At 36.4% G+C, this 13,315-nt stretch overlaps 1 protein-coding gene across 2 annotated transcripts; it reads right to left on the reverse strand.

The window, feature by feature from the left end:
* Positions 1 to 2,688: 2,688 nt before the first annotated feature.
* LOC112942045 (uncharacterized) lies at positions 2,689 to 7,454 on the reverse strand. 2 transcript variants are annotated; one of them, XM_026032590.2, is made up of 5 exons: positions 5,148 to 7,454; positions 4,892 to 5,071; positions 4,645 to 4,736; positions 4,352 to 4,538; positions 2,689 to 2,982 (listed from the first exon to the last, which is right to left on the reverse strand). In XM_026032590.2, exons 1-4 carry the CDS (start codon positions 5,205 to 5,207, stop codon positions 4,514 to 4,516), a joined length of 357 nt encoding a protein of 118 aa, XP_025888375.1. In that variant the 5' UTR covers positions 5,208 to 7,454; the 3' UTR covers positions 2,689 to 2,982; positions 4,352 to 4,513. The 2 variants fall into 2 exon arrangements, with proteins under 2 accessions (XP_025888375.1, XP_025888374.1); XM_026032589.2 differs by having other exon boundaries at positions 4,352 to 4,736.
* Between the last annotated feature and the right edge of the window lie 5,861 nt (positions 7,455 to 13,315).

Below are 13,315 nucleotides of genomic sequence, written 5' to 3' on the forward strand. Positions count from 1 at the left end.
GTTCATAGAAACTGGTCTCTTCATTATCTTACACTCTCATTGGTGAGTACGTATTGGTAACATTTACTTAGGCTCATTTGAGATTGCTCTCCTTATCATATACATTAGCCGCACATCATGATTGTCACCAAATTCTTCATTATTAGCACCTTTGTTTTTCATAGCTACTCACCTATTATTACGTGAATGTTCATTTCATAGTTCATCTCATCATATGCCAATGCACTTGGCCATTTAGTATATCTTACACTTGTACTTCACCCTCCTAAGGTTCATTATTTCATTACGTACATCTTAGGTTCACTTAATTTTTGAACGTATGTTAGACTTATGTGTCTATACATACCAGCCATGGGGCTTCATTCATAGTTCGCTAAGTGATTCTTACTTTCATATGATTATGTATTGCAAGACTTATGTATCTTGCATATATGCCAAGATCTTGATTTTTGATCTAAATAGATGGCATTGCTCTTGGTTATTTTACTTACGTATGACTTATATATCAATACGGATGTTTGGGCACTGGAACCCAATTCTTGAATCACTTGGATATCATTTATATATATTTTTTTCATTTATTTTGTTTCTAATATTCATAACATTAGAACTCTAAATTAAATCTCACTATTTACACGAAAGAATTAATTTTCTATTTTTAATTAGAATTCTAAATTAAATCTCAACATTTACATGAAAGAATAAATTTTCCATTTTAATTAGGATTCTTAAGTAAATCTAAAAATTTACATGAAATGGTATATTTTCTATTTTAATTAGAATTCTAAATTAAATCTCAATATTTACATGAAAGAATTAATTTTATATTTTAATTAGAATTCTAATTTAAATCTCAATATTTACATGAAAGAATTGATTTTCTACTTAATTAGAATTCTAAATTAAATCTCAATATTTACATGAAGGGATAAACTTTCTACTTTAATTTTACTACTAATTACCCGAAAGGTTAGGTGTTCGAGCCCCAACAACCCCTTTGAGTTTTAGAATTAAATTTGCTACAATAGGGAAGTTGTGGGTTCGAACCCCCGCAACCTCCTTTATTTTCTTTTAGTTTTCGCTGAAGAGGAGGAGGCTGTGAGGTGGTGGGTTCGAACCCCCACATCCTCACTTTATTTCCTTAATATTTTTGCCCCTCCCCCCTTCAGCGCTGAGGTCGTGGGTTCGATCCCCACCCCTCGCATCCCTTTTTTTTTCCTCGCGAAATGGGGGTCGTGGGTTGGATCCCCGCCACTTGCCCCTTTTCTTTTTTTTTTCGCGAATCGGGGGTCGTGGGTTCATCCCTTTTTTTTTGCATAAAGGCCATGGGTTCGATTCCCCCTAGCCTCGTTTCCTTTCTTTTTTTTTTGAATTTTCACTGGCCCCCTACTCCATTTTGAATCCCCCTTAACACACATTTTTTTAAAGCATGCGTTGGTGAGGTCCCGGGTTCGATCTCTGCAGACCTCACCTATTTTTTTAATTTTTAGACACCCAAAATTTCCATTCACCTGTAGCAAATTTTCAGATTCTTGAACTTTGTTACACATTTTTATGTAGCATTTCACAGGATATTTGAGCACCTCTTTCTTAGTCGTTCGTTAGGATTCATTAGACAAATTAAAGGTATGATTTGGTCATTTGGTTAACTAAAATTTCTAGCATTTCAACCATGTGAATATCACGATTTTTAAGAGCCTCTAATTGCACATAAAACACGAATAATCTCTATACTATTAACATGCTTAAGGGAAACTCAAAGTCATGATCACAGTCTTGCTCAAATACATACATATTTACATTCATATTCCAAAAAGGCACAAAATCTAAGCACATAGTCATGGATACATACTCGAAATGAGATCATCACCACAAGCAAGTATCCCTAAATTCTACTAACAAGAATACCCAACCTAAGATCATAGGGAGCTAGTGACAGGGACATGCAATGGGAAACAACCTTAGTTTCGAGGTGAATAGTTTGAATCGTAAAGGGCCTTTTGGGAAAGGAGCCAAGAGAGAAGAAACCCATACCTTTATTGATGTTCAAACGAAGAAATTACTGCCCAAAACTCTCTCAAAAAATCAGTCCAAGTTACCTCAACGTCCACAACACTCAACGAAACTCTTGATGTATTCTCTGTTTTTTCTTTTGTGCTTGGCAGAATAACGTGAGAGAAATGGAGAACGTGAGAGAGAAGGTTAAGTAGCGTGAGAGAGAGATATTAGGATTAGGAGACTAAATTCAAGACTAAGTCAAAAAGAATTTAAATTAAATTAATACAAATCTAATTTATTTTAATTAATACGGGAAATGACCATTATGCCCTTAAAGTTTCAGATAGTTAATTAATAATTAAATCAGCTTCAGTACCTATTTATTCAATTTTTTTGGATCGTTAAAGTATTCATTCTGTTCTGTTTAGGTCTGAGTGAAACTATCTTTATGCTAACATTAATTCTCGTGCTTTGCAAATCTCCTTGTTGGTTAAGAAATTAGTTAGAATTTATGTGATTGCCTTGAGAGGATGGTCTATATATCAGTTTAAGATTTATTTCTAGTCGATCAAAACTTGTTTTGAATTGAGGTGTTGTTGTTGCTATGTATATGCATATATTAGCAGAGCTGTAAGTAAGAATTGTTTGGTGCTATAACTTAAATCAAGAAACCAAAGGACTGGGTGAGAATAAAGTGCAGATGTAGATGTTAACGTAAAAATATAAAACACTTATTTATTTACATACATATGAATGTACAAGATTATACACGAGAACATTAGGCCAAACAATTACATCCATATACTTCAATTGGCTCCCACATTATGAACAAATGAACAAGTATCAAGCTCTGTCAGTTCAGATATAGCCGGAAATTCTTTGAATTACAGTAGCAGGGAATCTTTTCGCCTTCATCTTCATGGTTAAAATTGTAATCATATGTAATCTCTTCTCCAGGAAAGTTATCTCTCTTAGCGAAAAATACTACCTGCATTATCTCACTATTATTTACATTTTTTGATTGAGATTGTAGACATTGTAATTTTGTAGGACTCTACAAGATGCATTCAATTTGAGTTGGGACTCTACAAACTGTGTTCAACTCAGATAAGGATTCTTGGAGGCTACTCAACCCTAAACCCTAGTTTATGCCTATATAAAGGGTACTAAATTCCCTTAAAAGGAATCTCTAAATATCCACAAAGAGATCAAGATCTCGAATACTCCACAAATTAATGGATTATTCATATAGAGAGGTCAAATCTAAATCATCCCAGTTCGAGAAATACGCCACTAACGGCCCTCGAATCATGGATAAATCATCTTAGAGAGTAGAATCAAAGGAGGAACAGATTTGTACTCACAATCTTGATGAATAAAATCATGTTTCTTCATATTTTATTTGTATGGTTTGTTTATTTTCCATATGTTTAAAATTTATTGCAAACAAATTGGCACACCCAGTGGGACCAAATCTGCCCTTCATCTCTTCTCTCATAAATCAAATCTGAAAATCTGAAGCTGCAAAGGTGGAAGCATGAGTACTTCAAGCCTCGTCTTTGAGTTTCAGAAATCTACACTTCGTCAAGCGTTGAAGCAGGGGGCATTTGTAGACATTGAAATTTTGTAGGACTCTACAAGATGCGTTCAATTCGAGTTGGGACTCTACAAATTTTGTTCAACTCAGATAAGGATTCTTGGAGGCTACTCAACCCTAAACCCTAGTTTATGCCTATATAAAGGGTACTAAATTCCCTTAAAAGGAATCTCGAAATATCCACAAAGAGATCAAGATCTCAAATAATCCAAAAATTGATGGATTATTCATATAGAGAGGTCAAATCTAAATCATCCCAGTTCGAGAAATACGCCACTAACGGCCCTCGAATCATGGATAAATCATCTTAGAGAGTAGAATCAAAGGAGGGACAGATTTGTACTCCCAATCTTGATGAATAAAATCATGTTTCTTCATATTTTATTTGTATGGTATGTTTATTTTCCATATGTTTAAAATTTGTTTCAAACAGATATAACTATGAAATATAAGCGAAAAGAAGTAGAGTGGAATGTATCTATCTACCTTCTTCTCATTCCTCACAGAAATGATTCTGGCAACACAGTTTGGCAGGTAAAATGAATTAGCAAAATAAGAAAAGCTGAGTCCATCATACTTGATCAATCAATCTGACGTCAATCTTTTCTCGCTTTTAAAAAACATAAATTACATCAAAAGCAGAAATGGCAAAAGAAACAAAATGTCAAAGTGCAAGCACTTCATCAAAATAGTTATACGAAAGAGCAACATAATTGAGCAGGGGGAATAACTGGACAAAATTGCTATGGAAGAAACCTACCAGGCATGAATGGTTCACAAATCGAGCAATCCCTCCCTTTTGGGTTGCATCGATTATATGCTCTTGATCAATCCTAAAGAAATAACAAACACTCTTATACTGCAATTTCTTTCCTGACAGGAACTCATTTTCTCTTTTGTCAGCGACCCGAAGCCCCACTATCTCACCCACATATTCAACAACCTAAAGGTAAAAAGTGAAAATAAAGTTAAATTTGGTGATGAGAAACTTACAAATTCAGAGGAAGAGAATAGAGACAGATGAGATCATTTCGCTTTGTAAAATAAACCTAGACGTGTAAACACAAGGAGCATGAATGCCAGATTTATACACAACCAAACTCTTCCACCCTTTGGAGTGCTTATAGTGAACATATTCCTTCTGCAAAAATAAAGAGTAAAAAAGAAGTAAGAATACATCAGTAGCATAGACTATAATCAAAGCGCACAAGAATTAAAAAAGTTATACACGTGACTTCTCAATAGGAACACTATAGGTTTGATAATGGTCAAGCAACACAACTGTTCAAGACATACCCGATAATCATATCCAACATCTTTATGTGGAAGCCTCAGAATCTCCTTTCTTGATGTATTTTGTCCAGTTATGTGAATCCAGGCATTTAATTGCTCCTGGGCAATAAGGCCTCCACCGCCAGACTCAGAATACTGATGAAGATTATACCGCAGTCCTTCCTTTTTGCGGCCCTTGTATCTCTGAAGGTAGAACAATCTTAGAAAATCTTTATTTAGGAGTCAAGCATATCTAAACTGTTATTACGAAACAACAAACCTCTGTTCGGCCACAAGTAGAACCTCCTTCTCTTGGATGAATGCCTACAGTAGCAACCATATTATTGTTAGAAATGTCCCTAGAGCGATTTGAGAACCAGGTTATTTCAAGTGTCAACTCATTAAGGCCCTGTTTGTGAAACTCCTAGGACAATGGCTTTAGTGGAGTTGGCAGAGAATCATCTGCAATATTACCAATTTCTATAAGTTAATCATAACTTCTCTTCTCTAGAGAGTAGAATAAGCGAGCCCCTTCTTCACCTCCATGGAAATGTGCTCTTTTGGATTGCTCTAATGATTGGCAAGGATCCAATTGACTAGATGTCAAGAGACGGCTTTTAGATTTTTTGGTAGTTACAACACAATTGGCATTACAACATTTGACTTTCTTGAGATATGGAGACCTGTTAATGTGTCGATGTTTTTCTTTTGCACTTGCCTTCCTGAATTTTACAGAAGTCAATTTAGCAGTTGAGTTTCCAGAAGAGCTATACTTTTCCAATAAGTCACAAATTTTTCTTAGAGAAACAAATTTGACTGGTTTTGATGGATTCACATTAGAAATTACTCCATATTTCTGCCCCACTATAGGTCTTACAACCCTTCTATAAGCCTTATCATGCATCTCAGGAAACATAGAGGTGTCTATAAAACTGCAGTTAGCCGCAGCATCAACACCTAGATAATATCCCTCATCTGCCTACCTAACAGGTGTTGCAGTGTCCAGTTTCATTCACTTTCTTCTAGGTAATTCACAAGATACAAAGGTATCATCATCACTAACCTTTAAAAGATCTGACTGAGTACCAACAACTTTTGCATCATGGCAATTAACTTTACCAGTGCAAGAAAGAGTATTCAATGAACGCATTCTGAATCTCCTTTCTCTGAAACTTGGTTCTATGGAATACACACATTTTTCTACACTGCCATTTTCAGATAGGGGGCACCTTTTTCAACATTGCATGGATGTTGCAGACCAGAACCACAATTGTCCTCTGGATAGCCACAAGCAGAGTAGACGGTAGGAAGATTTGTATCCAACTTTTTCCATTTGGTTCTTTTTCTAATCACCTTTTTGGAGAAATCAGACACTTTCTGAATAAAGTGGCTCTTTTCTTGAATGCTGAAGCTAGAATGGTTCTGCATTTTGTTCAATTTTAAGGGATTTTTTAGTCGAAGTTCATCAATCAGACTATCAAAAGAATTATTAGCGAACCCTTTGGATGGTCCTGCATCCATTGGGTTGAATTCACAAGAAAAACCAAGAAACTCACACTTTGTTCTCTGCCTTCGGCATCACTAGATGACAAGCATCTGTTGATTCCTGATCCTTCATCAACAACATTACTTGCCAGTCTTTTGATCATCAGTAGTGAACTCATTGTCATGAATCACCGCAGATGCCTCACTAACAACAGGTGCAGATCCTCCAGAAGAAACATTGGATATTTCTGGTTCCTTTAGATATTCAATATTTTCAAAAGCTACATCACAACTGGGTTTGTTTGCATCAGCAACATTTTGAAAAGCTACATCACAACTGGGTTTGTTTATACCGACATCAGCACTTTGTCCCCTCATTATATCCATGTTGAGGACACCTGTTATTTGTTCCTTAAATGTCAGACTAACTGCTCCTGTCACCTTTTTAACATCTCTCCATTGAGAATAGTGACACTCCAGTTTATTTATCCTATTCCACATTAAATCACTTCCTGCAAAGAAGCCACGTTTTCCAAAGACACTTTCTGCCTGTCATTCAACTTACAAGCAAATAAGTTTTTAATGCAGCCAGAAGCGTCATTATATTCTACCTGAGTAGTATCCAGAGGTTCACCAATGAAAGGATGTTTTTCAACAATAACATCCGGCTGAACATCACAGTTACAGAGGCAAGACATAAATGAATTTGATGCTTTCGAAAAGTAATTTGCTTGCTCAACTGATGGAGAAATATTACCTTCAGATCCTCCATGTCTAAGCCCATGTAAAACCGAGAAATCAATCAGAACAAAAATTTGACGGACTAGAATAAGATCAAGTCAAATGCATATACACAGACATGATGATTGAAAGAAAAACTGTTACTGATTTTTATTGTTATAGTATAGTTCTAAATAACTTTTCATTGATATAAAGAATTCAATTTCCCAACCCCCCTACCTAGGAGCCCAACAGTAATCTTTTCCCACTTTGTTACCCAAGTAACTTGAAACTACCCCTTTTGGTTAGTGGAGGGTCTTAACCATTAAGCTCCTCTTTTGTCTATGGTTGTCATATAACTTTGAAGGATATATTTAATGGGCCTTGCTATATTGCAGCATTTTAATTTTTTTTGTTGAAAAGTAAGTTGTATATTAAAAAGAGGAAAAGCTTAGCGCTAAGATGGTGCTAAAACAGTACAAGTATTATAAGGAGATCCCTGTTGTTGCAAAGATTACATGAAAAATTTATCTTGCTATGTTCATCCTTTACATCCGGGAGATTACTCATTGCACAAAAAAGCTAAAAGCCATAAACAGTTGTGCTTAAGCTGTTGTTCACTATCCATCTTCCCTTTGAAACATCTGCAATTCCTTTCCTAACATAAAACTAGATTGCATCGTATAAGGATCCTCCTTTCTACAAAGTAAAAGTAGAAATATTTTCAATAGGCAAAGGGTTCATAAATATTTTGTATTACTCCAACCACTGCCGTACGGTTAAGGATTGGATGTGCCCAAATTCTTTAGAATTTCTAGACTCCAGTCTCCCTGCAGTCCATCAACGAAATATGTCCATGTGCTTGGTGTAAAAGGAAAAATATCGTGCTTACACATCAGAGGAAGAGGGCATACTACAGACATAATGAGATCAATAAAAGGGTTCCCTCTCTGCCATTACAATTTTTAAGCTGAATTAGTTTACACAATTCAACAGGATATCAGGGTTAACAGTTGGCAAGCTTAATCTCACTAACATCTCAATTTTAAAATAATGATGTGAACTCTAGCGATGAATAGCACGTGCGGGAAGTTGTTGAGTTATACTCCTTTTTTGATATAGCCAGGATACACGGCCATCTTGCAAACTTCTTGACTAGTTCCCTGAGATACCTATTACCTCACACCAACACAGGTACTGAGTAACTATGTCCACCAAGGCTTAAATAGATGGGGAGAATCATTTAGCATTTTTGCCTTCCTAAGGTTTGAACCTGAGATCATAGTTCTCAACCTACTTCATTGACCAATAGGCTACACCCTTGGGTGCATTGGATAACCATATTTTTTAGACTTAGTTTGGGAGAAAATGTCTTAGAAGTTTCATATCAATCTTTTCTGTTTCTTTTTTTAACACAAATAAATTTGTTGTCATCTGACGACATTTTGCTTCAAAGTTAACCATTCACTTTTCTTTTTTAATAATATAATGTTTCAAAGTTCACCAATCTACACACATTGGATTATCATCTCTTATAGAAATAAGAAAAGAAGATTACATATATACATTGTTGTCCTCAATATTAATTAATTTTAAGATCTGTTTTGAGGTATGCTTTCCAAAGTTGGCCACAATCCAAGAATTTATTTTTTGAAACATAAGTATTAGTCAATTTCCCTTGTCCCATACAACTTTAGAAATTTATTATCAACAAACTAAGTCATTTTGGGAAGTAACTTTTTCAATATCTTCTTTTTGTCCCACAATGATGCCCAAACCAGCTTGAGGACACCTCGCACCCTCTAGTATCTCTTCCCACCAAGGTTTAGGTTGATGGGAAGAAATCTTAAAAAGGAAGAATGCCTTAATTACATACATAGTTCTAAAGTGCAAATCACCTAGTATCATCTCTATAATAATTTAAACTCTAAGGGAACTGATAGAGTTGAAATTTATAAATGTCAACTTCAAACTAAGGCTGAAATTGGATAATTAAGTTAATACTATTCCTGATTTTCTTGATGATTTCCTTGAAATTTGAGCTTGAGGACAAGCTCTTCTACGTGAAGGGAGTAATATTGTGAATGCGGGAAAGTCAATTTAATGAAGTATTTAATTATATTTTAAAGTAGATTTATTTATTATTTAATCATATTTTAATAGCTTTCTTTATTATTCTAGAATAAGATTTATGTTTAAGAGTTTGTTACCAATTCCCAAAAAAAGATTTATGTTAATAATTTCATAAGGATTAGGTCAAGGCGTTGAGCTATAGTTATTGCTTGGAATAGGATTTAGATTTCCTAATTTCACAAGAATTAGATTTCGTATTGATGTAATAAGGTTCATATTTAAAAGGGGTTCTGATAAATAAATCATTAGGTCATACTTTAGCAAAAAGCAAGAAATCAAAGTTCACTCTTCCATTAAACTCTAAGGTTTCGACCTCCCTTTTTAACGAGCTGAATTTATACATTGCCTTGTGAATCGATCCTTCCATAAAGACCATAATAACTTATGCCCGGCTAATCGAATGGAGTTGATGGTTTTAATGAACTAAGTCCAAGTACCGAGGAGATTTATTTGAAGAGTTTCCGTTATCAATGAATAGGCTTGTGGAAGCAACATTGCTTCCATTGATTCAATTGATTTGAATGGAAGTTATACTACACATTCATATACGACCTTGAAATAAATCTGAGTCAATTTCTAGCCTTTTATTCTCTATCGCTCTCGACTGATCCTATAAATTGCACTGCAAATGGACATAACAGCCTTGGAGGATGTTCATCAGCTTGACGGAAATAAATTGGGTAAAGCCAGGGAACATTAGAGGATTTCTCAACTATGACAGCTATCTGGGAGAGAGGGAGTAATACATACGGAATCTCTGCATACAACAAATTAATTATCTTCTAGGGTGACTCAGGCCAAGGGCAGAGTTATAACCAAACATCGACACTTACAGACATACTTGATTGCAAATGGACAAGTAAAGTTACAGAAATTACTGCACTAGAGTTACCTTAGATAAGGCCAGTGAACTGCAAGAAAATCAGAGGAAAAATAACAGTCCACTCCTGAGTCTTGAGCACGCAGAGATGCTCCATGTGATAAAGCTGAAAAAATAAAACCTTCAAGCTGATCTGTATGGACATAAACTTCCTATTCATTAAAATTACAAATCAAATAAGATAGAAGGAAAACTGAAAAGAAAAAAATAGTCCTTTACCAGTAATAGGAGCTATAGTTTGCATATGCTTTCCCACATAATCACTAACACCAGAGAAGGCAGATACTGCTGCAGTCGTAGACGCATGTATCATATTCACAACATTGGGTACATATAACTGGTTTATAGATGTTGGTGCTTTGTAAAAAGGATTCTTTCATATATGCCCTTTGGAGGATGTTGTGGAGGAACTGACAGGTGCAGGAGAAGAAACCTTCAACCTATGATGCAAGGTTTGCGGTCTTGGATTCTCACTGAGTTTAACCTGCCTTCCATTGAGACACTCTTTTTTAGATAGTTGTAGAGTTTGATTAATTAGAGTTGAACTTGAGGATGGAAACCCCAATGGGACTTCCTGCGATGGTGGAGCTGCTTTAGACATTAGTTACAGAAAGACCTGATATTATCATTATCAAAGGGTCCATCATGAGAAAATAAAGATGTCTTTCCATACAAATTAAGGGTGTTCTGAGCATCAGGCATATCCATCATTATACCACAGGGCTTGCATGAATGTAGGTTGTTCTTGTTAGCTAGTGGAGGTTGATTAATATATATATATATATATAACTATTTACGTGGTTTAACCTCCGCGGTGAGGTTGCCAGGGGGTTATGGGGCGCGGGAGCCCCCCATCCAAAGGCGGGGTTCGGGGAATCGCGCCGACCTAAACTTTAGGCTTTCCTATTTATTCTCTATTTATTCTCTGTAACCAAAAATACTCTGATTTATTAATAATTATACCTCACCGTCGTGGAATTTTACTCACGGGGTGTTACCACGAAATATTGGGTTTTCTCTTTCTCTCTCTAGATCTCTCATCTCTTTCTTTTAAAAGTTCTTGTGTTCTTCATTCATGTAGTGTGTGTGCGTGAATTTGATCCTAACAATTGGTGTCAGAGCTGAGGAGATTCAACACGATCACTGAAGATGGATAGTTCGAAGCTTGGAATCGAGAAGTTTGATATATCCGATTTCAGTTTCTGGAAGATGCAGATCGAAGATTATGTGTACCAGAAAGAACTTCCCGAACCGTTGACCGGGGTGAAGCCGGAATCCATGACGGAGGAGAAGTGGAAACTCAAGGATCGCCAGGCTCTAGGGTTATTCCGGTTGACTTTGTCAAGAAACGTGGCGTTCAACATCGTGAAGGAGAAGACTACGTCCGGTCTGTTGAAGGGACTGTCAAATATGTATGAAAAACCATCGGCTATGAACAAGGTATATTTGATGCTTAGATTGTTCAATTTACAGATGTCTGAGAATGGATCCGTTTCTGATCATATAAACGAGTTCAATATGATTGTGAGTCAACTCAATTCTGTGGATATTAATTTCAAAGATGAAATTAAGGCATTGATTTTGATGTCATCTCTGCCCGAGTCTTGGGATACTGTTGTTTCTGCGATTAGCAGTTTGCGTGGATCTGAGAAATTGAAGTTTGATGAAATCTGTGATGTTTTTCTTAGCGAAAGTATTCGTAAATGAGAAGTGGGAGATTCATCGGGCAGTGCTCTTAGCGTTGATCGAAGGGGGAGAAGTAAGACGAAAGACACAAATCAACATGGTCGATCAAAATCAAAGAATCGAGGAAAATCCCAGAACAGATCAAACGTGACTTGTTGGAACTGTGGAGAAAAAGGGCACTTTCAGACGAATTGTACAAATCTAAAGAAGAAACAGAATCAAAAATTTGGAGATGACAATGATTCTGTAAATTCAATAGAGGACATTAGGGATGCTCTAATCCTTAGTGTGAACAACCCAGTTAAATCATGGATTTTGGATTCTGGTGCATCTTTCCATTCGTCTCCAAGCAAGGAGTTCTTCAAAAATTTTAAATCTGGAAATTTTGGAAAAGTATATCTTGCTGACAATAAAGCCTTAGAGATTGAAGGAAAGGGGGATGTTTGCATAAAGACCACCTCGGGAAACTAGTGGACATTGAAGGATGTCAGACATATTCCTGGGATCAAGAAAAATCTGATCTCTGTTGGTCAGTTGGATAGCACGAGATATGCAGTAGAGTTTGGGAAAGGTTCGTGGAAGATCGTGAAAGGTGCTATGGTAGTAGCTCGTGGCACCAAATCTGGAACCTTGTACACCACTGCAGGGTGTATAAACATGGTCGTTGTTGCTGATGGTACTTCCGTTTCATGTCTGTGGCACAACAGACTTGGACACATGAGTACTAAATTAATGAAGATGCTGGTTGCAAAAGGAGCATTAGAGGCTCTGAAGTCTGTTGATATGGGTCTTTGCGAGAGCTGTGTTATGGGCAAACAGAAAAGAGTAAGCTTCACAAAGAATCCTAGAGAGACAAAGAAAGTGAGGTTGGAAATGGTCCATACAGATGTTTGGGGACCATCTCCAGTATCATCACTTGGAGGATCCAGATTCTATGTTACCTTCATTGATGATTTCAGCAGGAAGGTATGGGTTTACTTCTTGAAGCATAAGTCAGATGTGTTTTCAACCTTCAAGAAGTGGAAAGCTGAAGTTGAGAATCAGATCGGTTTGAAAGTCAAATGCCTAAGGTCTGACAATGGAGGAGAGTATGGCAAATCAGAGTTCAAGGCATTCTGTGCAGCTGAGAGAATCAGATTGATGAGAACAGTTCCTGGTCAGGCAAGGCAGAATGGAATTGCTAAGAGGATGAACATAATATTGAATGAGCGTGCAAAGAGTATGAGGATACACTGTGGGCTGCCCAAAACACCTTGGGCGGATGCTGTGAGCATAAATTCATACTTGATCAACAGGGGACCATCAATTCCTTTAGGGTTCAAGATTCTAGAGGAGGTGTGGACGGGAAAAGAACTCAAGTACTCACACTTGAGGACTTTTGGTTGCACTGCTTATGTTCATGTTGATCTAGAAAAGAGAGACAAACTTGATGCCAAGTCTGTGAAGTGCTACTTCATAGGCTATGGTTCTGATTTGTTTGGTTACAGGTTTTGGGATGAAAATAACAGAAAGATCCTAAGACATTGTGATGTGACATTTGATGA

The sequence above is a fragment of the Solanum lycopersicum genome, chromosome 8, assembly GCF_036512215.1.
Source record: "Solanum lycopersicum chromosome 8, SLM_r2.1".
NCBI lineage: Eukaryota > Viridiplantae > Streptophyta > Magnoliopsida > Solanales > Solanaceae > Solanum > Solanum lycopersicum.